General features: G+C 40.6%; 1 protein-coding gene across 1 annotated transcript; it reads right to left on the bottom strand.

The window, feature by feature from the left end:
• Nucleotides 1–3482: 3482 nt before the first annotated feature.
• On the bottom strand, nt 3483–8440 carry LOC133540207 (endonuclease 8-like 1). The gene is made up of 6 exons (XM_061882783.1): nt 8273–8440; nt 8121–8205; nt 7910–8031; nt 7806–7833; nt 7654–7724; nt 3483–7589 (listed from the first exon to the last, which is right to left on the bottom strand). Exons 2-6 carry the CDS (start codon nt 8185–8187, stop codon nt 7203–7205), a joined length of 675 nt encoding a protein of 224 aa, XP_061738767.1. The 5' UTR covers nt 8188–8205; nt 8273–8440; the 3' UTR covers nt 3483–7202.
• Between the last annotated feature and the right edge of the window lie 2511 nt (nt 8441–10951).

Here is a 10951-nt window from a genome sequence, read left to right as displayed (position 1 = left end):
GACATCTGACTCGGAATGAAAAGTACTGGGTTCAAGTCCCACTCAGGTTGACTGTATTTTGTTCTACCTCATCAAACTTTACTGGGCCATCAGTCCTCGATTACATTTGTGTATGAAAAAAACAAATATCTCATCAAGACCCAGGATAGCCCAGTGGTTAAGACCGCTGACTCTGAATGACAGGTACTGGGTTCGAATCCCACTCATGTTGACAAAATTTTGTTTGAGCTTGTCATACTTTACTGAGCCAGGAGTCCTCGATTACATTTGTGTATAGAACAAAATCTTCTCTCCACAAGACCCAGGATAGCCCAGTGGTTAAGACTGCTGACACTGAATGACAGGTACTGGGTTCGAATCCCACTCATGTTGACAAAATTTTGTTTAAGCTTGTCATACTTTACTGAGCCAGGAGTCCTCGATTACATTTGTGTATAGAACACAATCTTCTCTTCACAAGACCCAGGATAGACCAGGGGTTAAGACGTCTGACTCGGAATGAAAAGTACTGGGTTCAAATCCCACTCAGGTTGACTGTATTTTGTTCTACCTCATCAAACTTTACTGGGCCACAGTCCTCGATTACATTTGTGTATGAAAAAAAATTGTCTCAACAAGACCCAGGATAGCCCAGTGGTTGAGACTGTTGACTCAGGTTGAAGAGTGTGGGGTTCGACTCCTGCCTGGGTTGATGTGTAATTTAAAAGATCAGCTGGAGGCTGCAAGTTGACAAATATTGTAACTGTGTCATTTCTCTCATGTAATGTTAAAATAATAATTTAATTTACTTTTTTTTTATCCAATTACAATTAACCTATTTTATTTTATTTGTACCCAGGAGAGCTCATTGGTCAACGCTCTTTATTTATCCTATTCCCACCCACCTCAGGAGTTACACTCACTCGCACACACTCCTACACACACGCACTCATTCTCACACACACACACACACACACTCACAGGTAACCCCTGAGGTGTCATCATTGACTATTTGACATTTTATTTTGGATTATTATTAGCTTTAGTGTTGACTTAATTTTTCAACTATATGTTAGTCAAAGAAGTAGCACATAACATTAGTCTGTGTGGGGGAGAAGAAGCAGCCCACAATGTATGTCGTCTTGACGCCATACTGCCAAATTACTGACTCCATGTATGGGATTTGAACTCACTACTCCTGTATTAGGAGCCCACAGTGTTGACCATTGAGCTATCCTGGGTCCCAACAAAGTTTGGTTTTCGCTCATATACAAATGTTCTCAGTGAACTATGATCAAGGCAAAACAAAGAACAAGAACTTCCCGGATGTGGATTTGAACCCAGTAGTACTGCGTGTGAGGCAGCAGTGTTAACCATTGAGCTATCACAGGTCCCACTAAGTATTGTTTTTCACTCATATACAAATGTAATCAGTGAACTATGATCAAGGCAAAACAAAAAAATAACGCCTCCTAACAATGGATTTGAACCCAGTAGTTCTGCATGAGAGGCAGCAGTGTTAACCATTGAGCTATCCTGAGTCTTGTTGGAAGTGTAGTCTGGCTCCTTCATTAATGGAATCGTGACATCTGTCCCAGTAAACTACGATTGAGGTGGAGCTCAATTTTGAACTGAAGTTACATATCAAACCAATTGGGATTCAAACCCAGTACCCCCATATTTGAAGATCACAGTGTTGACCATTGAGGTATCCTGGGTTCCATCAAAACAGGATTTTCACTCATATACAAATGCAATCATTTAACAATGATAGAGATGAAACAAAAAACAAGATCTTGTGGATTTGAACCCAGTAGTACCGTGTGAGAGGCAGCAGCCTTAACCATTGAGCATTTTGGGTTCTACTACTTCCTGATCTGGATCAATATACCAATGTTACATACCTGTTGTTGAGTAGTTGGTGTGTGCCATGTCTCTCAGGTGTGACATACCTGTTGTTGGTGTGTGCCATGTCTCTCAGGTGTGACATACCTGTTGTTGGTGTGTGCCATGTCTCTCAGGTGTGACATACCTGTTGTTGGTGTGTGCCATGTCTCTCAGGTGTGACATACCTGTTGTTGGTGTGTGCCATGTCTCTCAGGTGTGACATACCTGTTGTTGGTGTGTGCCACGTCTCTCAGGTGTGACATACCTGTTGTTGGTGTGTGCCACGTCTCTCAGGTGTGACATACCTGTTGTTGGTGTGTGCCACGTCTCTCAGGTGTGACATACCTGTTGTTGGTGTGTGCCACGTCTCTCAGGTGTGACATACCTGTTGTTGGTGTGTGCCACGTCTCTCAGGTGTGACATACCTGTTGTTGGTGTGTGCCACGTCTCTCAGGTGTGACATACCTGTTGTTGGTGTGTGCCATGTCTCTCAGGTGTGACATACCTGTTGTTGGTGTGTGCCATGTCTCTCAGGTGTGACATACCTGTTGTTGGTGTGTGCCATGTCTCTCAGGTGTGACATACCTGTTGTTGGTGTACCAAAAAGTTCTATCTTGGTTTCATCTGACCACATGACATTCTCCCAATCCTCTGCTGTATCATCCATGTATCCATTTTGTTATAAACTCAACTCGTCGTATTTGGAGAATACTAAGTTGCATCCCAAGAACACCAAACCTACTGTGAAGCATGGTGGAAACATCATGCTTTGGGGCTGTTTTTCTGCTAAGGGGACAGGACGATTGATCCGTGTTAAGGAAAGAATGAATGGGGCCATGTATCGTGAGATTTGGAGCCAAAATCTCCTTCCATCAGTGAGAGCTTTGAATGGTTGACCAAATACTTATTTTCTACCGTAATTTACAAATAAATTATTTAAAATTCCTACAATGTGAATTCCTGGATTTTTTTTTCACATTCCGTCTCTCACAGTTGAAGTGTACCTATGATGAAAATGACAGACCTCTGTCATCATTTGAAGTGGGAGAACTTGCTGACTAAATACTTTTTTGCCCCACTGTATGTATACATTTTACAGGACTCTCATCGTCTGCCTCAGAGACCCAAGTAGTTTTTAGTGTATTATGCAAATGAGCCATGTTAGTCATTGTAGGAGCCAGATCATGTGTGTATGTCACGTGGTGTTTGTGGATGTGTACACAAGGAACAGAAGCATGTGTCACGTGACATAGGTGGCCGTCACCATAAAGAAGGTTTTTTTACCTGTACTCAAGAGGGAGAGAGGAAAGAGTAGAGCTCGGTAGCCATCATTTCTGCTCGGTTGGTAGAGTGGCCGTGCCAGCAACCTGAGGGTTCCAGGTTCGATCCCCGCTTCTGCCAACCTAGTCACTGCTGTTGTGTCCTCGGGCAAGACACTTTACCCACCTGCTCCCAGTGCCACCCACACTGGTTTCAAAATGTAACTTAGATATCGGGCTACACAATGTAAAGCGCTTCGAGTCACAAGAGAAAAGCGCTATATAAATATAATTAACTTCACATTAAATCAAATAATTTACTGTATTGTGAATTGTGATTGAAAAGTATGCCAAGAATAAACGTGTGGAATGTTTATTAAAAATATGTATCATGGAATAAAAACAGTATTTTCCAATAGATGTCCTTTACTTGACATTCTGTCTTGTCAGTCTCCCGCTACGTGTCTTGAAGCCTGCAACAAAAAGTAAGTTTACCACACTTACAGTATAATCTACAAAAGGTTTATGTGTATCAAAACACATGCAAACTTGTTAGCACACGCAAAGCTGATCTAAATATTTGTCGATTAATGAGCAAAATAAGGAGTGCAATCCATCCCATCCATCCATTTTCTACCGCTTATTCCCTCCATTTAACATATTTGTCTTAATGATGTATGCAGAATATATGTTGATTATCAGAATGCCCACAATACTGGGAGGAGAAAATGCAAATACAAATCACTCAACATGAACAGTGAGATTTATCAATGCTGAAAGTGTCCTGCAGGCAGTATCGTGCCTCTTAAAAAGTCTGAAATCTGCGTGCAAACTGGCATAGTTGCACACAGGGCTGTGAGAAAGGAGGCCATCACGCTGCAAAGACAACTGACATAGTTGCACACAGGGCTGTGAGAAAGGAGGCCATCACGCTGCAAAGACAACTGACATAGTTGCACACAGGGCTGTGAGAAAGGAGGCCATCACGCTGCAAAGACAACTGAACAGAGAAGCCTTTGTTCTACGTGTGCATGTCATATTTGGACTGTTAGAAATAAAAAGAAGAAGATATATATTCAGCAATATCATTTTATAGCTGCTGGACAACTTCAAGGGCCGATTAAACCAAAGTCTATTAATTTATGTTGTTTTTTAATGGTATTCCTTTTTTGATTTAGAAAATATGCACCGTATTTTTCGGACTATAAGTAGCAGTTTTTTTTTCATAGTTTGGCCGGGGGTGCGACTTATACTCAGGAGCGACTTATGTGTGAAATTATTAACACATTACCGTAAAATATCAATATTATTTATCTCATTGACGTAAGAGACTAGACGTATAAGATTTCATGGGATTTATGGATTAGGAGTGAGAGATAGTTTGTTAAAGGTATATCATGTTCTATATGTTCTAGTTATTTGAATGACTCTTACCATAATATGTTAGCTTAACATAGCAGTTGCTTATTTATGCCTCATATAACCTACACTTATTCAGCCTGTTCTTCACTATTCTTGATTTATTTTAAATTGCCTTTCAAATGTCTATTCTCGGTGTTGGCTTTTATCAAATAAATTTCCCCCCAAAAATGCGACTTATACTCCAGTGCGACTTGTATGTTTTTTTTCCTTCTTTATTATGCATTTTCGGCAGGTGCGACTTATACTCCGAAAAATATGGTATTGAACAAATATATAAACGCAACACTTTTGTTTTTGCTCCCATTTATCATGAATTGAACTTAAAGATCTGAAACTTTTACTATACAGAAAATATATATTCCTCTCAAAAATTACTTACTGGGTGACATGTCCGGTGAGTATGCTGGTCATGCAAGAACTGGGATGTTTTTAGCTTCCAGATCCTTGCAACATGAGTTAGTAAATGTTATTTATAAAGGTGATGGCCTCGGGTGATTAGTACAACAATGGGGCTCAGGGTCTCGTGACGGTATCTCTGCGCATGGAAAATGCCATCAATAAAATGCACGTGGTTTCGCTGTCAATAATAACATACCAAAACCTCTGTATTGTGCCAGACGCCATTGAGTGTGAGCATTTGCCCACTCAAGTTGGTTAAGAAGACAAACTGCAGTTAGGTCGAGACCCCGATGAGGACCACGGGCATGCAGATGAGCTTTCTTGAGACAGATTGATTGATTGATACTTTTATTAGTAGATTGCACAGTTCAGTACATATTCCGTACAATTGACCACTAATTGGTAACACCCCAATATGTTTTTCAACTTGTTTAAGTCGGGGTCCACGTTAATCAATTCATGGTAGTTTCTTACAGTTTGTGCAGAAATGCTATGGTTAAGCAAACCAATTGTTGTAGCAGCTGTCCGGGTGGCAGGTCTCAGCCAATCAATATGGTCTGCGGCTGTGAGGCCAGTTGGATGTATTGCCAAATTCTCTGAAACACCTTTGGAGGCGGCTTATACTAAACGGCCTGGGCTATTGGGTGTGAAGTTGGAGAAGATGCAGGTGGAGGCCCCCTTGGTGTCCTGGGTTGTAGATTACCTGACTGACAGACCACAGTATATGCCACTGCAGGACTGTGTGTCTGACAGGCTGGTCAGCAACACCGGGGCCCCGGAGGCTACAGTACTCTTCCCCCTTCCTCTACACCATTTACACCACCCATTTCCACTATCAATCAGAGTCCTGCCACCTTCAGAAGTTTTCTGATGAGTCTGCGATAGTGGGGTGTATTGAGGAAGGTGATGACAAGGAATACAGGACACTGGTGGAGGACTTTGTCACATGGTGTGGAAAGAACCACCTCCAGCTCAATGTTACGGAGACCAAGGAGCTGGTTGTGGACCTGGGAAGGAGGAGGAGTACTCTGGCGACCCCTCTTTCCATCAAGGGGGTGGATGTGGACATGGTAGAGGATTATAAATACCTCGGAGTACACATGGACAACAAGCTGAATGGGTCAAAACACGCTGAGGCCCTCTACAAGAAGGGACAGAGCCGAATCTATATTTCCTTTGGAGGCTAGGATCCTTCAACGTCTGTACAAAGATGTTGAAGATGTTCTACGAGTCGCTGGTGGCAGGCGCCCTCTTGTACGCCGTGGCCTGCTGGGGCAGCGGGCTGAGAGTGAGGGACACATACAGACTGGACAAGTTGGTAGAGAAGGCCAGTAACAAGATGGGAGTGGAGCTGGACTCTCTGGCGGTGGTGTCAGAGAGGAGAAGTCTAGCAAAACTCCTAGCCATTATGGACAACACCTCCCACCCACTACACTCGGACCTTGCAGAGAGAATGAGCACCTTCAGTGGAAGGCTCAGACTCCCAAAATGCAACACGGAACGACACAGGAGGTCCTTCACACCGACAGCCATCAGACTGTATAATGCATATGTTCCTTGACTGCACTTAAATGTAGAATATATTGATATTATTCATATATATTATATTATTTATTATTATCATTGTTTATTGTGAGCGAACTGTGGTGCTGAATTTCCCCCAGGGATCAATAAAGTACTTTCTATTCTATTCTATTCTTATGGCGGAGAAATAAACATTTAATTGACGGGCAACAGCTCTGGTGGACATTGCTGCAGTCAGCATGCCTACTGCACGCTCCCTCAAAACTTGCGACATCTGAAGCATTGTGTTGTGTGATAAAACTGCACATTTCACAGTGGCCTTTTATTTTGGACAGCTCAAGGCACACCTGTCAGGTGGGATGGATTATCTTGGCAAAGAAAAAATGCTCACTAACAAATGTATACAGATTTGTGAACCATATTTGAGAGGAACAGGTATTTTGTGTTTATAGTCAAAGTTTTCGATCTTTGAGTTCATTTAAATTGGGAACAAGAACAAAAGCGTTGCGTTTTTTTTTTTTGTATTTAGTATAACTCCTAAAAAAAATGTCTTGCAATATGCAGTTTGATCATTCCTGCTGCAAATAGTATACATACTGTGATTCTATATTGCAGAAAAGGTGTTAGATGATCGATATGTGCTATAATGTAATATAAGCCCCCCTCCAGTGTGGAGAGCATAATAACATGAATGTAGAGGGAAAGAAGTGTTTCCAAGGGCACATAATGCTTCTAGTACACAAAAATAGGGTGATCTGTGCCACTTTTGCTGCTATCAATTGCACAAAGTAGATCACATACAACACGTCCACCAACAGTACATGCAATTTTATAGTTTGCGCACACAGATAAGTGTGTGGGAATTGGATCCTCAAAGATCAGGCTCTTAATATTTTCAGAAAATGGGAGTATTATTAGAATCAGACCTGCAGCTGGCTCTGTATTGTTCTTTTTCCTCCTGCCTGACGTGGATTTCGGTTCTTGCTGAGGTGTGTTTGCTGATCTTCTTCTGGGTGTGGCTTCTTCTTGAGGTCCATTTTCTTCTTCCTTTGCTGCTTTTGTGGGCTTTTTGGCTGCTTTTTTCTTCACTGTGCTGTCAGAGTTGTGTTTCCTGGACACCTGAAGTACAGCCACAATGGGGTTAGATTTCTATGTGCTGGTGGTGATTACCTACTGAATATACCTTTTTCTTGCGGGGGTAATCATGGTCTGCATCTGTATCTTTTCTCTTTTTGGCCTTTGGAGACTTTGATTCTGGTGTGTGAGAAAAGATAAAGACACACTAAGCTTTCTCTTATGTGTAATGGTATCTCAACTATTTTTTCTGGCGTTTACCTTTAGGAGCCATAGGACCTGGATCGCCCTGAAATGACACCATTTTCTATTAGTCAATACATGCTACAAATATAGTTGTTACGTATGAAAATGTGTTTGCATACTTTGAACCACATAGTCCTGCCATTGTGGTCGCGTACAGACTTCATTCCATCCACATAGTAACACTGCAACCAGGCCTCAAAACCTGAGTAGTCTTTCTTCTCTGGATCGTAACCTTTCCCACCTCCATAAACAAAAAGTCTAAATAAGAGGAGCACCTTTGTGTCGTTGTCTTCCCCCCACCCCGATCAACCTTGAAACATGGATTCTTACCTAAGTTCACCACCTCCAGCGGTACTGTGTGGCAAAGTCTGAGCAGGTCTGTATTCTCCTCTTCCATTTTGTCCTTTTTGGCTCCCTTAACATTTTTGGGCAAAATAAACTGTTAATAATCGAGGTAAAATACTTGTTTGTACTTATTTGACCTTTTTGCTATGGATCTCCTTTTTTACAGCTTTCTTGTCTTCACACGCATCCTCTGACTCGAGGCCTTCCAGCACAGTCCGGGCAGGCACAAAGGGTGGAATGTTCAACCTGGAAGACACACATGGGCATCTTTCCAAAAACAGAAGGTATTTTGTGTGGAAACAGTGCTACACTTTTATAGTAAACACATTTCCAAGTGAAATTAGGAATTGCTTGTTTATTCATCCAAGATGATTAGAATCTGGGGAATACAAAAACATTCTTCACTCTCCTTTTCAGATCACGGTGACCTGAGTATGTATCTTCATTCAATGGTCATTTCTTTTACAGCAGGCTCTTTGGTGAAGTGTAATATTATTGCTAGGAGTCTTGCAAAAGTACTTCACACAGTGGGCACGGCTGTAACAAAATAACACTGCAATGTACTGTCAACATGTACAAAACCCCAAACCAGTGAAGTAGCACGTTGTGTAAATGGTAAATAAAAACAGAATACAATGATTTGTAAATCCTTTTTAACTTATATTCAATTGAATAGACTGCAAAGACAAGATATTTGATGTTGGATCTGAGAAACTTTTTTTTTTTGCAAATATTAGCTCATTTTGGAATTTGATGCCTGCAACATGCTTAAAAAAAGCTGGCACGAGTGTCAAAAAAGACCGAAAAAGTTGAGGAATGCTCATCAAACACTTGTTTCCCATAGCAAAGCAAAATTGAAGATGAGATCTCATGTATGTCTTATATATATCTCCTAGACATAAAAGAGCACTAATGGAGACCAAAGTAGTTTTCTCATTCTTCTCAAATGTATCTCCTGAGAAATAAGGCTCACAGTGAGCACTATGAGAGATCTCATAGTTGTCTAATAGTTATCTCTTTTCCCCATTTCAACTAAGACCAAAATGAGAGATGAATGAGCTGGTCTCCAATATGTCTCAATTATGACTCAGTGAGAGAAACACCTGGTTTTGTTTCTCACTACTCACTGTTTGAGTTCTCAGATGTCTCTTTTCTATTTCGGCAAAAAGACAATTGATGAGTATTGGTTTCAATATGTCTCAATGATGTCTCAGTGAGAGATATACTTGGTTTTGTCTCTCACTGCTCACTATTTGAGTTGTTAGATATACCCGTTTTCTAAAAAAATGCATTTTAATGGGCTCAATTTAGTTATACCTCAATCATATTCCAGTTGATCTCATGCCATCATTGGGAGAAAATAATGAATTCAGACAATATGGATATATGGTCTGTAATCTAAATGGTTTATTTAAATAAAGTTGGACTTAATTTGTTGATTTCTTATCCACACGTCATGTACAGTAACTCAGTGACTACAATTGTGAGATTTAAAACTGAACCCAAACAATACTGATATGATCACAAGACACTTTGTAAGAGCTTTTAACATTTGTGAACTTTCTAGAGCAGCGGTTCTCAAACTCTTTTAACAAAGTACCACTTCAGAAGATATTTGGCTCTCCAACCACCATCATAAGGACTAATATTAAAATGCAGTAGCATAGTAGGCCTATGTATTCATTAAAAAGGACAGTGGCTTTATTAAACAAGTAAATGTAATATATTTGCCACTGAAATATTACACACAATGCAAAAACATCATCAACAATGATACTCCATATACAGTACATATTTACAGAATCCACGGCAACATCACATCAGTGTGTATTTTCAGAGCATTTATAACAATGATTAAAGATTTGATTTGTGGCTTCTTAGGCCAGTTCAGTTCTTCATCATTTCAAACGTTTCAAGTGTGTTGGGGAAATGAACTGCAATCACTATGCCAGGCATAGATGTGAAGTCAAGGAAAACAACTTTACCCAATATGTCATCCAAGAATACTACTGTACTGCAGAGGTTTCCAATAGGGGAATAACATGACTGCATGTCTCATATGTTACACTATCTTGCAGCAAAGAAAAACCTGCATGTTTATATTCACCAACGAGGGCCCATTTGGCACATGAATGTGCTGTGGTAAACAAGAAATCAATCTGTACATACTTTAAAAAAAGGATGAGAACCTTTCTTCTGACACACTGGTCCCACAAAGCAGGCATTTTATTTGTTTACTTTCTATTGGCCCAAAACAATTCTTGGAGGATTTATGTAATATAGTAGGCGATGATGCAGAGTGGGATAAAAAAAAGTTTTGGAACTTCTGCACACTGTTTAAGCAGTCTGTGTTCAGACTATCGGGATAAAGCAACTTGAACATTTTGAGCATATGGCTTAGGGCCTTACCTGTGACTTTAGGACAGTTTACATAACCCATGCTGATCAGAAGGCACTCTGCCATGGTTTCTGATGCATTGTCATGTATTGGTTTGTCTGTTGTGTCCTTGAAATTGGACTCTTCTGCACACTCCTCACTCAAACCATCTTCAAATCCTTCATTAAACGTATGTCCGTCATTGTACATCCAATCCCCTATATCAGGGAGAGCTTCCTCAAATGATTGAAATGGATCATACTCAGCATCGACATGTCATTCAGTTGTTAGGCCATCAGGAGGATGTATGAGGGCTGATCTGGAAAATGGTTTTCCATTCTCTTCGATGGTCAGAAGTAGAAATATTTTCATGTGCTGAAATTAAAATAGAATACAAATCACTAAAGGTTTTTGATAACATTTTGTCACAAGGCAAAAC

This window comes from Nerophis ophidion, linkage group LG21 (assembly GCF_033978795.1).
Source record: "Nerophis ophidion isolate RoL-2023_Sa linkage group LG21, RoL_Noph_v1.0, whole genome shotgun sequence".
In the NCBI taxonomy this organism is placed as follows: Eukaryota; Metazoa; Chordata; class Actinopteri; order Syngnathiformes; family Syngnathidae; genus Nerophis; species Nerophis ophidion.
The sequence above is the reverse complement of the archived record's forward strand: the minus strand, read 5'-3'. Positions and strand labels throughout refer to the sequence as shown.

What these genes read in the sequence shown, in the direction of transcription:
- LOC133540207 (XM_061882783.1), bottom strand. Translation starts at nt 8,187, where the DNA reads ATGGAAGAGGAGAATACAGACCTGCTCAGACTTTGCCACACAGTACCG. An exon ending in GCTGGAGGTGGTGAACTTAG is followed by an intron (nt 8,032 to 8,120) that starts GTAAGAATCCAT and finishes TTGTTTATGGAG; the next exon opens with GTGGGAAAGGTTACGATCCA. An exon ending in GCAGGACTATGTGGTTCAAA is followed by an intron (nt 7,834 to 7,909) that starts GTATGCAAACAC and finishes GTGTCATTTCAG; the next exon opens with GGCGATCCAGGTCCTATGGC.